General features: G+C 41.2%; 1 protein-coding gene across 20 annotated transcripts in view; it reads left to right on the forward strand.

Annotated features, from left to right (window-relative positions):
• Positions 1 to 20,576, forward strand: part of ADGRL3 (adhesion G protein-coupled receptor L3) — a 529,084-nt gene that overhangs the window by 230,713 nt on the left and 277,795 nt on the right. For all 20 annotated transcript variants that reach the window (XR_012587320.1, XM_074589233.1, XM_074589236.1 and 17 more), the window contains 2 exons: positions 16,796 to 16,816; positions 17,553 to 17,766. Coding sequence is in view for 19 of the 20 variants with exons in the window: in XM_074589233.1 (XP_074445334.1) it covers positions 16,796 to 16,816; positions 17,553 to 17,766 (235 nt within the window). In the remaining variant the exon portion in view is untranslated. The remainder of the gene's footprint in view (positions 1 to 16,795; positions 16,817 to 17,552; positions 17,767 to 20,576) is intronic.

A 20,576-nucleotide genomic window follows, 5' to 3' on the forward strand; every position in this document is an offset into this window, starting at 1 on the left:
GGGGCTGGGTTCTCATCCATTTCCTAACAGGTATTAAAAGCAGAACAGCAATGTATTACTTTGGATTTACTCTGGAAGCAGCTGATTTTGAGGTTACAGGAGAGTCATGTCACTGAGCAGCTGAAGAACAGATGATGCTTGCAATACTGCATCTCTGCCATTTCTGTGCTCAGCTTTTGACATAAAGCTCAACTTGTCCAAGGCGTGATAATATCCTGGCAAGACACATGTGCTGTTGCGCCTGAGTAACATAAATCTGTAAGTTAACAATGTAGGATTGTTTCGCCAAAGTGACTGTAACCCAAACCCTTTTTTCCCCTTCATTTTTGTCAGCAGCGGTAAACAAACATTTTGGATTTGATTTGTGTAACAATATTATGATGTTCACATCTCATTGTAGGCTTCTCCTGAAGCCTCACTGAGTTCTCCTCATGTGTTCTCCGCAGCCTGTTTATGGTGGTAGTGGGGCAACTGATCGGCATGCTGTCTTTTCCCTGTCTGCTGGTATTAGCATTCGTATCAAAGAAAGCAGTTTGGTTCCCTTTCTCCTGGGCAACTGCAGGAGTCAATCACCGCTCCCTGATGTGAATGGCAACAAAGACAGAGAAACTGTTCATTGATTCAGAGCAAAAGAGCCCAAACGGATGCTTTGATTTCAGAGAAGCTCTGCCCTGTGAGGGATCTGCAAGGTTAGTTTGCCAGTGTTCTTCCAAAATGTGACTCCTGAAGTGTTTTGGCAATAGAGTGAAAGATAAGCAAGCAGGCCTAATGGATGATTTTACATTAATAATGATGACTTATAAATGCAGCTGTAAGACAAGTGATTTCACGATGAGAGTCAGATCATCATTAAAATACCTAACTCTGTAGAGGGGCTACACTGGTGGTAAATGGGTTATTGACTTTCGGCTCCTATTTTGAGTAAAACTACATATGGGATGTAGGGACTCCAGCAAATCCCAGTGCCTAAGGTGGTAATGTATTCTGTAAATCAATAATATATTAGTAATAAAAATGACCAAAGCATGCATCCGTTAAGGATTCATAATGGAAATTTATTTAGGTTATGTACTGTGCGTATTGATTGCTGCTATTTAAAGATGAAGTATGTCTTTCAAGCAGAGTGCTTATATATGTAGCTGCCTACATTTTTAAATCCATTTATTTTTAATATGAAGATGAACTTAAATAACATGGGGAAATATGTATAAGTAGAAGTCAGTATATTATATTGCAAAACATTATGGGAATATAAGCATACTGAGAAGCCACAAGTAGGTGTCCAAGGTTGCTGAAACCAAAGTATTGGACCTGAGCAAAATAATAAGCAATATACGTAGCAGTCATTGTTTGTAGCTCCAGGCTTCCAGGTAGCTTAACTTTTTCTTGGCTTTGTGCCTTACCATTGAATTGCTCACCTTTCCATGTTGTGTATGGTGTATAATATAACATAACATGATATAATATAGTAATACTGTGCCCTGCTTTGCCTGAGTGTCAGATTTGTGGTAGAGATTTGTGGTATAGAGCTGCTGGCAGAATGGAGACCCTGCCTCTATGCAGCGCTGCTGGCTCTCTGCAACTCCCCACATCTGGCACAAGCGGCTGCACAGTCAAAGAGGACTTATGGGACCATGTTGGGGTTGGGGACGCCTGCAGCACCGTGACTGGGAAGTAGGATTAGGGAAATAATGCCTCCATCCCATCCCAGTAATATCATATTAGGACCCTAAATGCCTCTGCCATTGATTTGATAATGTAGGGTGTGCGCTGCAAAGACTTTACGTGGCTAATAGCACCTAGAGACCAGTTAATAGGCTTTGCAGAATTATAATAATTTATTAGATAGCCATATTGGAAGTTTGAATTAAAAAACAAAACAAACACACACACACCAAAAAAACCCAACCAAGGTAGACAAACCTGCTAAAAATGTAGTACTATACCTATGCTTTCATCTTCCTAAACTTAAGCTGGCTCACTGGTCCAGGGTCCAATGTGTCTTCAGCAACGAAGAGGTACCTTCTGTAACGATGAATTGTTGAGAAAACAATTCACATGCCATAGCTACAGTCTTTATGTCTCACTGCAGCAAATAAAAACTGTTTTAGATTACACAGATTATGGTTCATTATGAAAACAAAGCAAGCCTCTGACTGAAATCCCATCTGTTGGTTTGCATTAAGCAATTCCCTTCTTCCTCCTTGCTGTCTTTTATTCCTAGGAATTCAAAGAAGCTGTCCTGGAACATTTTTTTGTCTATTCACGACCACTAAATAAAGGCAAGATACAAACCTTCTTTGCATGGATAAGCGCAGCAGGTATCTGCATAAAAGCTGACTGAGGTTTTTTGGTTGTGGGAGGGTTTTTTGTGGGTTTGTTTGTTTGGTTTTTTTTTTTTAATTCTAAGATAATAAATTCAGCAGGTTCCATGCTGCCAAATGTCCCCCTCTCTTCCTGTTTTCTTTCTCCCAAATCTTCATAGATCTTGTATTTTAATAGATAGGTCTTTGTATTTTAATACAAAGAGACTCCTATGATCAACAAGCCAGGCTGTTTGCACAGTAGAGATCTCACCCAGTAATTTGTGAATCAGGCTCCCGTATCTTCTGTTTGAGCTGTAACATATCTTCCAGAAAAATACTCAGTCATGATTTAGGGACTTCAGCTGATAAGGAATACATCATATACCTAAGTGAAGTGTTCCATGGTAAATTACTCCCACTGTTAAAAATATGTACCTTATTTCTAGCTTGAATTTATCGGGCTTCAACTTCCAGCTCTTGCATCTCCCTCTCCTTTTTCTGCTAGATTGAAGAGCTCCCTACTCTAAGAAATATCTTCGCTCTGTAGATACCTGCAGACTACAATGGTGTTTTGGACTAGTTAAACAGACTTAGCAGCTTTGGTGTCTCACTTGTAAAACTGGCTTTCCAGACTTTACTCTTTTTTTTAATTATTTTTTATTAAATTTTCTTAAGTTGTTTTGTAAACCCTCTCAAAGTTTCCAATCTTTTTGAAGTATAGACACCGCAATGTACATGTTCTGGTAATGGACTCATTAATACCATATGCAGGGCAATTTCATTTTCCCAATTCTGCTTGTGATTCACCTCCTAATACTCACAGAGATCATGTTTGCCCTTTGAGCCACGGCGTAGCATTCAAATTCTTATCAATCATGAGAACAGTCTTGTTTCAGAGTGGCTGCTTGCGAGGCTCTAGTCTCACATAATGAGCACTTTTTGTATTCCTATGTGGACTCGTATTTGTCTGTGCTAAAGCACGGTCTGCTCAGACAGGGTATAGATCAATCTGCAAAGCCAACAAGGTCCATGTCATTACTTAACATTTCATCAATTTTTGCGCCGACTGCAAATTTGGCAAGCTTTGAGTTTATTTCCTTTCAGATCATCAAGAAGTGTGTTGAATGATACTGGACTGATGAGGTTCTTGCTGACCTTCCAGAAATGGTTCAGCTGGGATGGCAATTCCAAATTTATATTACTTTTTGAGAAGCAACAGCTAATGCATTTTTTTCTGTGTTCAGGTTTTGGTTACGTTCTGGTTTTACAGCCTTTTTTTTGTTTGTTTGTTTTTAAGGGCTTTCTAGTAGGAATGTGCTAGTGTCCCAAATCGAGTTAAAAAACATCAAGGCGTTCCTAAAAGGGTTGTGGTTTTTTTTCGAAACTTCCAGATAGAAGATATCTAATTCTGCAGAATGAAAAATACTGGGCTGTTAGATATTGTATCTGTGCTAATCTCTGATAGAACAAAAAGTACCTCTTTATCACTGTGAATTATGAATACATCTTTTTGCTTCTTTCAAAATACAGATTGGAGTGAGTTACAGCATATTTGTAGGGGGTTGATTTTGTGCTTGATAACTTTGACCCATATACCTTACTATTTCAAAAATACTGCTGCTGCTTTAAGAATTTTGCAAGCATAATTTTTCTTAGTCTGATGGTCCACAGTTACTTCATTTGTATTTCGAGCTTTTATTACTGCATGTTTGTGTTTCCAAACTGTAATTTGTACTTGTTAACTGCATTGCTGCCTTTGTCTCCTTTTTTTTTTTTTCTTTAAGTGAGGGTAGACTGTTTAACAAAAGAAGCTTTTTCTCATGATTGCAGAGTTGGTGATTTTGTCATCTGGAAACAGATTTCTCAGTTCACTGTCTGCATTTTTAAGCTTAAATCTTTACTTCTGTTTAATTTTGTGTGAAATATTTTAATCTACAAGGAGCTATACTGGGTAAAAACCTCAAGTATCTATGTTACCAGTCAGGACTGTGATCTTATTTTACTTTCCAAGTTAAAAATTGGTTCGTTGCTACTTCCTCATAGGCATCTGGGGTTTGGTTAGGGTTTTTTTGTTGTGTTTTGTTGTTGTTGTTTGTTTTGTTTGTTTGTTTGTGATCAACTTATCTGTTAGAACAGTGTCCTATATGAAACTACCCGGAGGCAGCCTCACTAAAATTTCCTTGATTTTTTTATGGTCAAAAGTGGGCATCAATACTGTATTGGTTTTGTCAGTCACTGCATGATATTTCCAGCATGTGCTTCCCTAATAGTAAGGCAATGAAAAACTTGTAAAGAGATATTTAAGAGTTGCTCTTCCTCATCCCTTATCTGAGTTAGGGGCCTTTGGGCAACCTCACATGTGTTAGCACCTCCACCCAAAAGCAATATGGGCAAGTATTGCAGTGCATGAAAAGCTACTTTATTTTCTTCGAGAGGATGGGCTCAACATCAGACTTTCTCAGTGACCTTTGGTATTTCGCCCAGGTGGTTTCCCCCAGCCTGTTTTTTAACCCTACACAGTTTGAGGTGCTTTATTACACAATAATAGGGGGCATGGAAGAACCGCAAGTAGAAAAGTCTGATTTCTTTTATAAAGGTTTTTCCTCATGCTCCAAAAGTGCCCTTGGAGAGCAGTGACAGCAGAATGCTTTCCTTGAATATGAACAGCAAACAAACAATGATGGAAATATGCAACAATTTTATTCTTAGAAAAAGCAGAAAATTCTAGATGTGAAGTATAAATAACTCTAGAAGAACAATGCTTGAAATAGGTATAGAAGGAAACAGGTATTGTAGGTACAGGAAAAAGTGCTTGAAATGGATCCTTTGATAGATACAAGTCTGTTTCTATTTAGAAAGTGCCCTTAAATGTACTGTAACATAATTACTTCAGAAATTTAACTCATGATCTCCCATAAACAATTCTCTGGAAACCTCTCCATGGTGCTTTTTTCAACTCGGAGGAATCCTTCAGAAACCTTTATGGAGGAAAAAAAATAGAAGGATTTGGCAAGCGTTGCAGGTCAGTGCCGGGTGGGTCTGCCTCCCAGTCTTGTTGGAGGGTACCCATGGACTGGGGTCCTGGGGAGTCCTGCCCTAGATGCGACGGCTCCCCAACCTCGCCCATCTGCTGCACTGAAACGATCCGTGTGAAGCATCCTTGACTATCTTCTGTCCTGGGAGGTCAAAGCCTGGGTACTCTCTAAGCCTAAGGTCAGTGTTATTCGAAGTCTCCTAAACCTCCCCTGTCCAACAGGGCTGCTGAGCTGGGGGTGCTGGGTCCTGCGTCTCTTCTCTCTGATCGAGCAAACTGTGTGAGATGTTGTTGCGTGGCTGAGCTGCAGTGCCCAGTGTGCCTGATTAACTTTGGCCTCCCAGTTCTCCAAGGGCCTCCTCTCTGTTGTAGCCTTCTGTCCGGGCATCCTCTGGTGTCCCAGCAGCATTCTCTTGTCTGGGGCTTGAAAAAGTCTTGCTCTCTCTGACCCCGTATCAGAGGGATGGAATCTTTCATCGGGTTATTTCATTGAAAACTTTTCTTTACCTTTAGCCCTGATACCTCTCTCTGAACAATTAGATCCTGTTTTTCATTGCCAGGCAGATCAGCAAAAGATTTACTTCTTTCATCTGCCTCTTGGAGGAGGAGAATTTGAAACAAGATTAGTGATCGTGTTTAAAAAAAAAAAAAAAAAGGGGTGAGGGTGAAAAGCCTTCCATCCGTCATAGCCGTTTGCAATGGTGTTTTCCTAAAGCAAGTTAGATAATTTTTTTTCTCAACCATATTTTCATTGAACTGGTGAGCGTTGTGCCTTCAAGTATAGTATCTGCATCTGTCTGTTACCCATGTTGCATGGCTGTCCTTTTCTGTGCCACCATAGTTCCTGTCTCTAATCTGCACGTATTTCCTCTTCTCTTTAGAGTGTCCTTTGGGGCACAGACCCTCTTTTTATTCAGTCCTGTGCACAGGTGTCTGTGAAGGAGCCCTATGCTTTCCCACAGGACAAGTAATAAATCATGATAGCCAGCGCTGTAGGGAGTTCCATAAAACCGGGTTGCCTTTTAACCAGTACCGTGTTGCTTTTTTACTGAGCACAGTGTCTCTGTGACTATTCATAGTTGTTATTGCTGCTTTTAAAAATGCTTTTTAGACTGTTGTTAACCACTTTTGAAGGCTGGAGTGGAAAACGAGTGGAAACGTGTATCCTGGTGTCCCCTGGTTACTTTAACCTGAAATAGTGGGGTGTGGAGGGCAGGATTCAGAGTATTTATTGCAGATAAAAATGTCGTAAGGTGAGTTTGGCCATGCTGCCTTGCCCCAGCTGCCCTGGGTCGGTGATGGCAGTCCTGGTGGTGCTGCAGGATAAGCATTGTCTCTCTAGTATGAAGCCCAGGAGCTCTTCGCTCTGTTGCAGGGCTACTTGCCTGTCTCTGGGAGCAGTTAATCTGTTCAGAGCATTTCTGGGAGCCTACAGCTGAGCATTATTTCAGCTTTTTTTTTGTGGCTCACTTTGAGGTGGGCAGTATTGTGTGTATATGTGTATTATATATACACATACGTATGTATGTTTACAGGGTATTCTGGAGCAATATTTGCACAGGCTGCATTAGGTGGAAAAATAATTAGCCACAGTGTTTGCTGTGAGCAGGTGGGTACAATAGGAAACTTCATCACTCAGGATTTTAGTTGTGTTTCCTAGTAAGTGAACCGTTTTGTGGAGTTAATTCATTAGTTTTAAAGTTTTGCTATTTTCCACTGAGGAGAAGGGGTATCTGCAGGCAAAACTATGTGATTTCCCTGAAAATCTGCTTTTACTTGGAATATATTTCCACCTGGAGCAAGTGTGCACATTTCAGCTCATTCCCTAAATTTAATTATCTTATTGTTCTTTATTTTTATGATTGGGAAGAAAGTAAACAAAGTTGGCCACTGTTCAGATGAATGTGTATGCTTCTGCAAAGCTCTTTTTAGCTGCTAGTATATTTTAGGTGAAATCCTTGATCTTTTGAGGTTAGAGGGGAGTTACGTCACAGACTTGGGGGAGAGTCACGATTCAGAGGGCTGCAACGAATGGCTTGCCGCAGCCTACTTGTAATTCTTGTTAGCGTTTCAGCAAAAAGGATTGTAGATCTCATGCCTCTGTTTCTGAGATGGAGCTTACAGATGTCATGCTATGGAAATCTTCATCCAGCAGCCGGGGACTGGTTGTGTTTGTAGAGTACTCGACAGATCTTGCTGATAAGCACCCACTGATTTCTAAAAATCAGTGACCTTTAAGCTGTGCTGAGTAGGGGACCACAAATTTCATCTTGCCATGTAGAAAACGACACTTTCCATTTTGCCTGTTACATATATATCATGCATTTATAGAAGTGTGTATGGATATAGAAAAAAATTATATGTATAATGGACTGCAATTCTGGGAGGAGGCAAGATCTTAAAGCAGTCTCAAGCTTCTTTATAAAACTTTCACAGAGTTATGGCTAGTGGAAAGAACAAATTTTCTGTTGTTATTTATGGCAGAGACTCAAAGGACCTGTGATGTCTAAAACACGAAGAAAAATCACAGTTATTTATTTAACAATCTACAGTTTTGCCATAGTACTTACTGAAGATGGCTAGTCTTCACAGTCTGGGTAATTTCTTGTAAAATTAACTCTAAAGGAGTCATTCTTGGCCTTCGGTGATGTAAAGCAATTGGTTTAACTGATAAATATTTGAAGCCCCATATTTTTATACAGGTGTTTGAATGACAGCCTCTAATACTTGAGGAGAAATTCTTCTCTTTTGCCTGCCTGGCTTTTTCTCTGGGCAGCTCTTCAGATTTCTCACAGTTCTCCTTTCCAGGCAATATAAACTTAAAAATAGATTTACTGCTCCAGTAAATAAGTCCACAAACAGCACAAAGTAGTCCTCACTCTGCTGTTCATCATTTCTTTAATAATGCAGATATTTCTACAAGAGTTTTAATGTTCCCCCTCAGAGGCTATTCAGGGAACTGTAAATCAAAATTAAACTTTAACTTTGAAGAGGTGTTACTCGGTAGGAGTCTGTTATTTGCAGTCACTCTGCTCTTCAGCAAAGCTCCAAATACATCCAACTTGTCTTAAAAGGATTTTTGAACCTACTGAGTTCACTGGATCTCTCCCTGACTTCTGGGATTTTTTTTTTTTTGTGTGTGTGTGTTGGTTTTAGGGTTTTGTTGGTGTTCCCCCTCCCCGCCCATTTTTTTGTCCTATGGTGAGATAGAAGTCGGATCTGGGCTCTGTTGCACGTGGTCATCCTCCATGGCAGACCGTCTCTGACTTTTGAGGATGCATTTGGGTTTTGGTCTCCTCCAGTCTGTCTTTGTCCTGCTTCCTGTAGCTTAGGGCTGCCACCTCACAGTTCACGGAGGTACAAATGATGGAGAAGAGCATGTCCTCAGGACTTGGGCAATATCCATCTTGGTGGTATCACTAAATCCTATTGAAGGCCATTCTGATGACATACCATAAAAACTCTGCTGGTAACAGGAAGGTTGTTCCAGATATGCATTATTTTAGCAAAGGTAAGAATTTAAGCTAGTGTTTTAAATGGAAACAATAATAAAGTGTAATACTAAATGAACTTATGATTTAATATGAAATCAAAAAATGATAAACAAATTCTTTTTCCTTAATGTTCTTAGACTAAACCCTTTATATTTGTTTACCTAACTGCCTCTATGACTATACCTACTGTGGTGGTTTATAAAAAGTTTTTATCCGAGATTAAAAAATTAGCCTTACTTTTGCCTACAATAAAAAGCTACAGTCAACTAATATAAAACGGGGCGAATTTTCTTATTAGTGAAATTCTATTTGCTTTGCCACATTAATTTGTGCTGCATTGAGTTTGAGACTTCAAGATTGTTCAGCAATGTCAAAGTCAAAGCTTGCCTGTTTTGTTTTGGATTTGGTTGGTTGTTGGTTTGGGGTTTTTTTTTGAGACGGTTAAGTGTCTATTTTAACAACAGTAACTGTGAGTTGGATAAGTAATAAATGGCATGGTTTTCTTTATTGAAGGCCCCAGTGTGGTTTGTGGTATGTGGATTTGTGAAAAGGACTGGTCCCCATGGCACAGAACCTAACGCTTCCTTTATTGAGTACATGAATGTCTCAGTGTTGTGGACCAGGATCTGTAACCCTTATATTTTAAGTAACGTCATTGTTAGGCTGTAGGGCAAGTTTAGCATAGGGGTGGCTATACATCTTATGCACTGCAGTGCAGGGCTTTAACCGCAGGTACTTGCCCTATCTGTGCACTGTTTTCCTACATTGAAAGTTAATTCACCTGAAGGAAGCCTGTGAATTTAAAGAGCAGTCATATCTGAGTATCTTCTTGTGCGTGCCTTTCGTTACAAATGAGATGATCCACTGCAAAGGAAAAGATACTTGGGAATAGTTTTTTCCCATGACGAGGCCTAAATATTAATGTATTTGCATTCAACCTTCCCCTTGGAGACTGTGTTTCATTTGTCTCTTGTTCTTGACTTGTTGCTTCTGCTTTAATTAAATTCATTTAAGTGACATTTAGCTCAGGCTGGGACTGTGCTTCTGACCTCTGATTTGAAGGTAGGTTGTCATGTATTTTTGAAAAGCACATTGAATTTGGGCTCCCTTCCTTCCTTCTAAAAATCTTATGCTTCCTTTCTGTATCCTTAGCAAACCTTTTCTAAGCTGATTCAACTCCACCATCACAGCAGAAATCTCTCTTTTCTCCCCACCCTCCCCCTGGTTTTGTTTCTTGGTGCCTGCTGAGTTGACCTGCCTCATGAAGGGGTCGAGGGACCACCAGAACTGTGTGCAGGTCCAGCCTCTGAACCATGGCTGTAGATCGGAGGGCTAGGCTGAGGGAGAAGCAGAACACACTCTCTCCCTTCAACAATAGTGACCCGGTAGGTGGGCGTACCCTGGACCATTGCCCCTTTGGCTGCATGGAGGGTGACCCTTGGTGATGCCTTGCTTTGCAGTGTGCTCTGGTGTAAACATTAGCTGCAGAGGTATTCACCTCTCTGTAAGCAGGGGATTTGTGAAGATGAGGACTTGTTGAAAGAAACGTTTGTTGCAATTCTCAGAGTATTTCCCACTAATGAGGCAGTGGCCCAGGAGTCCCAGAAAGAAGATGGGAAGGGAGAAATAGAAAGAAAAAGCAGAATACTGCTGTTGCAGTGCTTGGTCTTGCAGGTCTGCTTCAGTTCAATGCCACGTCTCCCTGGGCCAGCCTGCCGTCTTGCCTCTCCCTTTACATGTCGTCAGTCGCCTCCTACTGTCAGACTGCTCCATTCATAGTTACCATCTGGTTTCTCTGGTCTTGCTCTTTTATCACTTCATCTCCTTTCCTCACAGGGCCTCGCAATGAGCCATTTCCCTGACAAGCACCCATCCTTAGGTGCAAATGCATCGACTTCACTGTTCTTTCCTCTTTCTGGTGGTCTTCCACCAGGCCTCTTTGCCCATCATCTGTAAATTTCTTTTCTCTTTACCCCTATAGGAAGAGCTAATCTAATACTTACACAGTCTAAGAGAATCTAGTACTCTTTATTAATGAGAAAAGCTTCCCCGTAGTTTGAGCTAGAGTTTGGGAGAGCGAGGGGAGAGAAGGGTATTTACCATCTGAGCACGGCAAGGAGATGAGGAATATCAGTGGTATGAAGCGTGAGCAGCAGAAGTACCTCAGGATGTAGCTGTTTGGTGCTTAATCCTCTGGCTACTGTCCCGGGGCTTTCTAGGCCTCAATGGCAATGGGTAGTGGAAAGGACCAGTTGTTTCTGCATCACCCTTGTGAGATCTGACCTCTAGAGTGTCTAGAAATGTGGAAGAAGGAGGTCTGCCGTAGAAATAAAAGGTACTTTCCAGGAGGCTGGTGCTTGGGGGCAGAGGCTTGCTTCAGAGATGTGCCATTTGGGACTTGGCTAGGCTTTTTATTGTGCTTCTGTTTGCATCCTCGGCTGCGTCACCTTGGAAAATGCTCTGTCTGTGTGTGGATTTGGCAGCTGCTATAGAAATACCCCTCTATGTTTACTTACACCTTTCTCCTGTGTCTCCTCTTCATCATGGAGGAGGGTGTCTCATAGAAACATGCTGCTGAACGTCTATTGTATTTTCACTCACATAACCTGGGAGCAAATCCCTAACAAGTGTCATTTGAGTGTTATAATGGAGGTAAATTAAGCAATTTATGTCACCATAAGATAGCTGACCTCAACCTCCATGTAAAATGCACAGGGAAGGGTGTGAGGTGGTGGGGTTTTTTAGCTTTTCTTTGGTTGCCATGGCTGGGGTGTGTTGCACAGCATTGTGTTTCTCTTCTGTCTTCTTTTTGTGTACTCCATCTCATCGTATAAGAGGATGCTCCTGCAGTTTGAGAAGTCTGTTCATAGCTGGCTGTTTGCTGAGTAAGGGGGATCACTGCTTCTGCTGAAGGTGCCCATAGGAAAGCTGCAAATTGTTTTTGATATCTACTATGAAATAAGAAAGAAAGCCTAAGAGAGCCTGGGGGTAGGTGGGTGGGGGGGTGGGTGGTATTTGACTCACATGGGGAAGCCCAGGCTGAAGCCACATTCCTCACCTTCTGAGGATTATATCTAGTTCTCTTCTTTCCCTAGCAGATTTTGGAGTGCTTAATGGAGAACAGATAAGTTTCACATTGTTATAGGTGAGAGAGAAATCAACCAAGGCACAGAGGGGAGAGCCGGGAGTGGAGACCAGCACTGTCCAGCTCCAGCCTTGCACTGCTGATGGCTCCAGCTGGTTGGCCGCACTGGCCGCCTTCAGTCTGCATTTCCTCCCCAGGGGAGCTGCATATGGATGTTGCAAGCGTTTGCTGCAATGTCTTGGCACCAGCCATCGTCTGTAGGATGCACCTTTAACCCCTCTGCAGACTTAGAGTAGAAGAAAGGCGTTTCCACCCTGTCCCCTTGGAAAAGACACAGAGTTCTTTGCTATTTAACTTGTTGTCAGCATATGTAGAGAAAGTGAGGGAGAGGGAATATTTGGATACTAATCAGAAGTTTTCAAAGAAGTTTGGACCAACCAGTTTTTTTAAGCTCGTTACAGAATCACAGAATCTTAGTGGTTGGAAGGGACCTTTGAGATCATCGAGTTAGATGTTAGTTAGAACTACGTTGATATTTGTGAGCAATGAAAATACTGGGGAATGAGAATATTGTACATTGGAGAAATGTTTATGGTCGCTATCTTTAACCTGAGTTTTTGTTTGCTACTAATATTGTTGAAATCAGAGGCCAAGTATAATTTGGATTAAGGAAAAGGGAGACAGAAGAAGCACTGAGCTATGTTTGCACACTGCAAATGAATACACTAATGAGACTTTATGTCTTAATAGGGAAAAGTAGGGCCCTGATTTAGAAAAGCACTTAAGCATGCGCTTCTCTTCAGGGAGTGACAGAATCATATAAGGCCTGTTGACTCAGTGCCCGAAAGGGATTTCAGCTCATACCCATACCTAAGAAGGCTTCAGAATAAGGGGAGAGGGGGGATTTTTTTGTTATTACTTTCTGAATTTTTTTTTTTTTTCCCGCAGAGTCAAGGTGAACTGTGGGAATATTAAGTACTGCAAAATTACAAACACAAAGCATTCCTCCAAATTAGTAGGAAACCTCTTCTCCCAGCCTGTTGTGTTCCATTTGGGAACAGTAAGTCAGGTATTTAGCTGGGCAGACCAAATCATGTGCAGAGCTTGGGAAAATAATTATCTCTACATTTCCAGCTTTTGTTTCACCGCCCTTAAATATGCATCAAAATTTCACTCTGAAAATTCTGAGCCAGAACATCATTTTGCTGGGAAAATTGCATATGAAACCTAATTAAAAGCATCATCCCACACTTTTCTTTTAAAAGTACATCTACTACCATCATGCCTCTAAATGTAACAGAGCTCAACAAGTCTCTAGCAGCCAAGAAGACACGCAATTTAAAGGCTATTTCAGCATTTGATTAAGCACACAGTGATAACTACAAGCCCGTGCCCTGCAGGCATGACAAGAGGCAATTATGTTCTGAGGTCAAAAGTGAGGGGGAGAAAAAGCACAAGATTTTGATGACTTACTTAATTTTCCAGCTCCTGAAATTAGCAGAGACAAAGAAGTTCTAAATCGCCCAGATAAAATCCTGTCATTATCTGTTGCCGTTTCACCCTCTGCTCTCACTTTGCCCTGCAGAAGCTCAGGAGGATGATTTTCCACTAAATGGCTGCACTTATAAGACTCAAGTTGGCACGTGTTTAAATGTTAAAAAGAGTGTTTTTCAAAATCTTTAAGTTCTGCCGTCTGTATTTAGATGGCTGTCTGCACATAGGATCCTGGAAAAAGACACCTGTTTTCCAAAGTAGTAAGCAGCCATCAGCTACTCTTTACTTCAAGCCAACAATTAGGTCACTTATTTAGAAGATTAAATAAGGAGCTCAGTGAGAGACTGCAAAGATGGGGAGCTGCTCAAAGAAGAGAGAAGTGTATTAATGAATTAATACAGTCGTGCTGTGTATTTCACAGATGGGCTTTGACGTATCTTATTTCATAGCAAAAGGCAAAAAATCTTTGCTCCTCACAGGAAAACCAGTAAAAATGTTTAAGTAAGATTATCATATAGGGACGCAACATCAAGAAATGTGCTTACAAGGAGATAAACAGCCAACCTCTAATCTCCCTTTGGAGTATTTATTGCAGCTATTGGGGTAGAAAAAAACGCTATGCAGAGCAACTGAATCGGAGGATGGCAGGATGGAAAACACGTGCCATTGCTTTCTCTTGTCATGTTGTATTACAGTATTCAGCTATTCCTACAGTTTGTCCAGAGTGTCACATTTCTTTTATGCTGTATATCCAGGAAATAAATGTTGATTCCATGATACCACATTGAGGTGTCTGTAAGTGAAAGCTGCCCTTCTAATGGTGAGCAGTTGAATGATTATGTGAGAAACAAAAAGGTGAATTCCAGTAAACAGAAAGCCACATCTAGAAATGTTTCCATCTGTCCAGAGCTTCTTTAATGGGAAGTAGAACATGAGCTGTTATTTTTGGGGAGGGGTGTTTGGTTTGGATTTTGTTTTTTTGGCGGGTAAAATTGCATTCATGCAATTTTAGTAGATCAGTGGTGAAAAGTCTCACGTACAGAAGAGATGTCCAAGATACCAGATATGTGCTCTCACACTCGGTACAGAAACATGTTTAACAGTTTTTATTAAACCTCTGTATTTTCATATTAACTGTGAAATCCTCCACCAGAAGCCTGAAGTACTGCATCATCATTGTTGACAGAGTTGCTGTGAGATTAGGATGCTATCTTTGCCCTCATATAAACTTCTAATTTAATAAAACCATATTGCTGGTAGCAGTTCCTAATGTCTTATTTCCAACAGAACACGAGAGTTAAAATTAGCTGCATATGTACAGGATGGCTGTTTGACAAATACACCAAGTTTGTATGAGTGAATTCCCAGACAGTTAATTTTTGTGATTATAAGTGGGGTTTTCTTCAACCATCACGTGTTTAATGTCTGCTTTCTTTGACAATATAGAATAGTTACTGCAGAAAATGCATAGGAATTAACGTCAAAAATATACTTTCTGAAGCATGTGGGTCAGAGGTTTGAGTTTTGTTTTCTATAAGTGGGAACTGTAAAAAGTAAAGCAGTATGAGCAACTGTCTTTGCCATTTCTGTAGCCTACAGTAGTCTTCAAGAGAAAAGGACCCAAATTGACCAAGAACTGGGCCAAACCATAGCCCCAAACAGCTAATATTGACTGTAAACGTCATTTTGCCATTTTCTTTGCAGTTAGTAGGAGTCCTCTAAGTGTATGGCAGGAGGAGGGAGGGCACTTGGCCTGAGTGTTCTGACAAAAGCTGCTAGAAACCTTCTGCCTCCTGTGTTGCCAATCTGCTCAGGTTTAGTACGGAAGAGGCTTGAAAAGAGAGCTCACCACAGCTCCCTTCCAAAATCAGCAGCCTGGCATCAGAAGTTTTCTGGTCAGCACTGGGCCAGTGAATGCTAAAGGTAACGCAGGCAAATATAAACTTCACCACTGTTGCCACAGGGTCTGTTGTTTCGCAGAGCAGGGGATGCTGCGGGTGCTTCTGTGGACAGACCCTTTTAAACAGACTTAACACCTCTTGATATTGTTTGTAGGGCAGGCTAAAATTGCTGGGCTTTGCCGACTCTGCTTTTCTGATGGGCTTATCTCTTCGCTCAAATGCTGTCTCTATGTCCCATCATTGTCATTGATTAGTGACATCATCCCTTGTCATTGATTAGTGACGTAAAGCCAAGGGTAAGAACAAGGTATTGCATCGCAGGGCTTTGCGCTTGTCCTCCTTGCTTCCCTTCTCCTGTTACAGGAGAGCTTGGCCACAGTAAGAATTCACTGCATTACACAAATGTATGGTGCAATGTGAGCTCAGGGCAAAACCGTTTTTCTGGTCTTGGGGAAGGAGAACGTCTTACATGATCCAAACCCTAAAGCTATGCTAATTGTAGAAGCTATTATTCAAGAGAAAACGCATGTCTGTCTGGGGGGTTTGTCAATTAGTCCACAACTCTGGCGCATCAGTAAGGATCTGATATTACAGTAATCCCTGCAAATTTACAGAAATGGGAATGTTTATCTGTCCAATAATACAAATCTAAAGGAGACAACTGACAATAATAGAAGGCTTCAAGGAAGTTTGAGTAATGTGTTGGATTGCTGCCTGCCAGACAGACGGAAAGAGCAGCCCTGATACAGTTAAGGGGTATACCGAGAAATGTCAGTATGCTTTTGTTTCCATAAGCAAATTTGGTGTGTGGGTACCTTGTGGAAGTTTTGTGGGACAAGACAACAGTGCATTGGAAGGGATTTTTGATTTTGGGAAGGGTATTTTGGTGTTTTTATAATGGGGCCGGGGGAAAAGTGAGTATTTGAAAGATGCTCAGTGTCAGATGGGCCCTGGATCTGTTAGAGGGTTAAACCTTCTCTGACTGCTCTGTGACCATCGCATAGATACAGGCTTAATTTGTATGTTGAGTTTTGTGGCTGGAAGTAGTACAAAATGGAGCCAGAAGGGTACATCATCCCTGCCACTGGAAACCTTTTCGGTGTAAGTTTTCATGCTTGGGGAAAAAGGAAGGGAAGGGGTTGGCTTTTGTTTCAGCTCGTGGCTGGTGCGCTTGGCTGGAAAACAAGTATTCGGTTCCCAGCTTCACCGTGGATTCCCCATGAGATCTTCTGGAAGCCGCAATAACCCTTCTGCGTCTGAGACGAGAATGATGATGCATAGCTCCTTCGTAGGGATATTTGGGGGATTAATACATTCACGTTTGTCAAGCTGTTGCAGATATTTGGATCAAAGAGGCTGTAAAGATGGGAAATATTATTGGTTGTTATCATGTGAGTTTATTTACTGATACTTTAGTGCTTTGATTTCAAGGCATCTCAAAGCGTGTTTTTGTTTTTTTTTTTTTCTTTTGCAAACTGTAGCATGGATTTCTTTTAAAACAGGTAAGATTTCTGAGAGCTCTTTAAATTAACTTTACAAGTAAGTGACAGTATTGAACATCCAGGCAAATATGATGCAAAGCTGAGATTGAACTTCAGTCACCCAGTGTCCCATATATTGGCCCTTCCATGGAAAAAATGACTGCAGGGCCCAAACTTCAGGATGGTTGCCAGAACCCACAGGCCATCCCCTGGCATGCTGCAGGCTACAGCAAAAGCCATTAGGCTCATGTTTTCTAAGGACCAAGAAAAGGACGCGGAGCAATGCAGATGTTATGACATCTGCAGTAGGACAGATGCAATCTTGCTGAGCAGGTGGGATCCTGGTGCTTGCATTGCTTGTTGTCAGAAAATTTCCCCTGGTTGATCAGGCACAACGCAGGACTGTAATTTTATATATCAAAGCCAACTAGCTTTTCACCTGGTAAGTAGAAGTAATAACAATGCCATAGTTGGTATTTACCTCTTTCAATGGGAGATTTCTAAAGCCCTGTATAAAAGGGATTATTAGCTTATTTTTGAGATGAGAAAATCAAGTTGCTGAGTGGAGAAGTGATTTCTCTGGGCAGCCAGCCAGCGGGGGATTGGACCCCATTTCTGCAGACCATATCTCAATGGTACCAAAACTATCTCAGTACAGCACATGGATAAAACCTGCTGCTAAACACTGTTCCACTTTTAATCCTAGCCTCAGTGTGGAAAGTAAATGTTTGCTGTGTTTCTGTGTTAATCCTTGCAGCTTTCAGCCGTGCTCCGGTCCCCATGGCTGTAGTCCGAAGGGAACTGTCCTGCGAGAGTTACCCCATAGAGCTTCGCTGCCCGGGAACAGATGTTATCATGATCGAAAGTGCCAACTACGGGAGGACTGATGATAAAATCTGTGACTCTGATCCTGCTCAGATGGAGAATATCCGCTGTTATCTGCCAGATGCCTATAAGATTATGACTCAAAGGTATAGCATTTAATATTCTTTGTTTGCTGACTGCTGGTTTTCTAATCCGGTATGTACACACCAGTTTGTGTGTGTGTTTGCATGAGAAAATGCGGGTACTTAGTCTGTATGTATGTGCACAGAATTACAGCTATCATTGCTAAACTGTGGGTTTAGCAGAGTTTGGTTAGCATCCCGCAATATAAATAACACTTGCTGTAAGTACTACTAATCAGTCATCTTGATACTCACTGTCTCCCAATTTTACCTCTGACATACTTAAATATCAAGGCTTTTACTGAACATGAAGTCTTTCTCAAATGCATATTTACTGTTTTTTGTGCTGTATGCAAAAAAAAATAATGTTTTGTGTTCAGAACAATGTTTACATTTTTCAAAATACAAAGAAAAGTCTCTATCGTTCATCGTGTTGCCAGGCTTAGTTTTAGGGTGGTTTTGAATTGCCAGTCAACTCCCATTTGTTTTGCAGAAGATTTACTAAATTTCTGTATAATAACTATTGCTGTTAAGTGTGGCTACTGCATCTGGAAATAGTAACTGTGATACGCTCCCTGTAGACTCCTGTATTGGAGAAGCGGGGCCTAACAGTTTATTCCAACCTAGAGGAATCCTAGTTATGGAGAGCCTTTAACTGTTGCTGAATTTTTCAGGGTATTTTCTGGCCCAAGAAGTGTTGTGGGAAGGATTCGTAAGTCACAGCTCTTGACATGTAATTGCATTCAGTACATTTCTCCTAATAACTTCACGTGAATAATTACTCAGTACGTTTGGCTGTTAATTAAATAGTAATAGAAAGTAGTATTTCAGGGTATTAATAATGGTATTGACATAGGCAAAGTGTTGCTAATTGAAGTCATGGTAGCAATGTTTGCATGGTGACCTAATGGCTAAAGCAGTGCAAGGTCTTAATGGAGTATCTTGCTGCTGTTTTCTGTGAGATGCTTTGCACTAAAAATGGAGTTGTGTGAGCAACAGAAAAGAAAGTGTGTCATCTGTATTTGACATGCTAATGGCTATTTTTGAGCTCCCTTTAGAATTGCGCCACATCAAGGATTTAGATCTCAAAACGCTGAGAGGTCTCATGAAAAATGTCTTTGTCATTGCATATGGCTCCTATAAGGCCATTCTTTAAGCTGAACCTCCTTGCGTAGCTGGTTGAAGTCCTGTTTGTAGGATTGTGCCGGTTACGTTTTCAAGACAAGCAGAAAGGGTAAGAACGTGCCATCAGCTTGTCCCTTGGATTCGGCATGGTTTTAGTGGAATTATTGTAATTCTCCTGTTCAGGTTGTTAGTGGCTTCAAGCAGAAATCCTTAATCCTCTGCATATTGGCAGAATAAAACCATGTCATCCCCTTTGTGGGCTGTTACAAAGTATTAATATTTTTATATATACACCTAGCAGTGCTCTCCAGGCACTAGCTTCCAAGCCAAATGCAGAGCTCTGCAATCTTCTGGTCAGTCCCCACGTGTAGCAAGTTTGCAATAAACGTTAGCCCTTTGGTCAGGGAGGGCACGTAATCGTGTGTGCCCACAGCACTGGGATGAAAACTCACATTGATTACTCGGCTCCAGATACCATCACTGCAGACTCAAAACAGCTTAGCAGAGAGTTAGCAGGGAAGCGCATCTCTGGGGCAAAGCATCTCTGTTTTCCCATTTAGACAGAAAGCGGTGCTGTAGAAGCTGGCCAAAGAGGAGGAAATTTCTTGCAAGGGAAAAGCACATCCCTACTGACTGAATATTAATATCTGTGGGGCCTTGCTTGATGCTGTTTATCAGTGAGGAGGCTCAGGAAAGGGTGGTGTCTCTTTCCATTTAAGCCACTTGATGGTCAATTTTCATGAAGTAGCGTGCAGTCGTGTTATTAATGGGGTACTGTTGAGTTTCTGGAAAATAAATATTACCTGTTTCTAGTTAAAAGACAGTTTTAAAAGGGGAAAAACACTCTACCTCGCATTTTCATGTCAGTCTCATTTCTTTTTTTAATCTCCATTAATTCAAAGAGTTGAAAGAATTTAAAAATAAAACCATTAAAATGAAATATGTTCTTAAGATGCAAGCCAGTCTGCCAGCTCACAGCTCTGAGTATGCCTTATAGCTGAGCTTCTGAAAAAAAAGTTGTTTAAAAGGAAAATTGTGACAGCCTAGTAGTTGTGGCAGTAACAATGGCATTTTCTTCTGAAAGCTTCTACCTGCAAAATTAATCAGTTCAGCAGTATTTGGGTGGTTTTGCAGATGAAGACAGGCTTTAACACAATGAGCTTGTCTTTGCTAATGCTGCAGGGTGGGGAAGCAGCTACTGGGAACTAAAGATCCTCCTGGCCACGTAACCCGCGTGGTAATCGAAGCTGTCTGCGTATGGAAAGAAAAAACTACACGCGCAGTGCACGCTTATTATGCATTGATTAATTATTGCATTCGTAAATACACAGTCCCCTTGTACGTTTTATAATACGTTGTCTAACTGCTGGCAGTTTTTAATCAACGACGCAGTACAGCCGACTTGGACACATTATGGCACGGCTGCGGGGAGGGGGAGAGGGAAAGGTGGGAAGAAAAGTATGTGTGAGACAGAGATGTTAGTATGTGAGCTGAGGCTGCGAGCGAGCAGATTTATGGTAGATATTAGTGATTGCTCCCCCACCCCCCAATAAAAATTAAGCTAGCATGTTCCTTTCTTCTGTATGTTTATTTAAATTAATTTTGCAGACGAGTACATGGGGTTATTTTGAAAGGTAAAGGCATAAATCTGATGGTGTGTTTGTGGAGCCCCCTGAGCAGAGGGAGCACAAGGAGTTCTTACTGCAAGC

Source organism: Larus michahellis, chromosome 5 (genome assembly GCF_964199755.1).
Source record: "Larus michahellis chromosome 5, bLarMic1.1, whole genome shotgun sequence".
NCBI classification, from domain to species: domain Eukaryota; kingdom Metazoa; phylum Chordata; class Aves; order Charadriiformes; family Laridae; genus Larus; species Larus michahellis.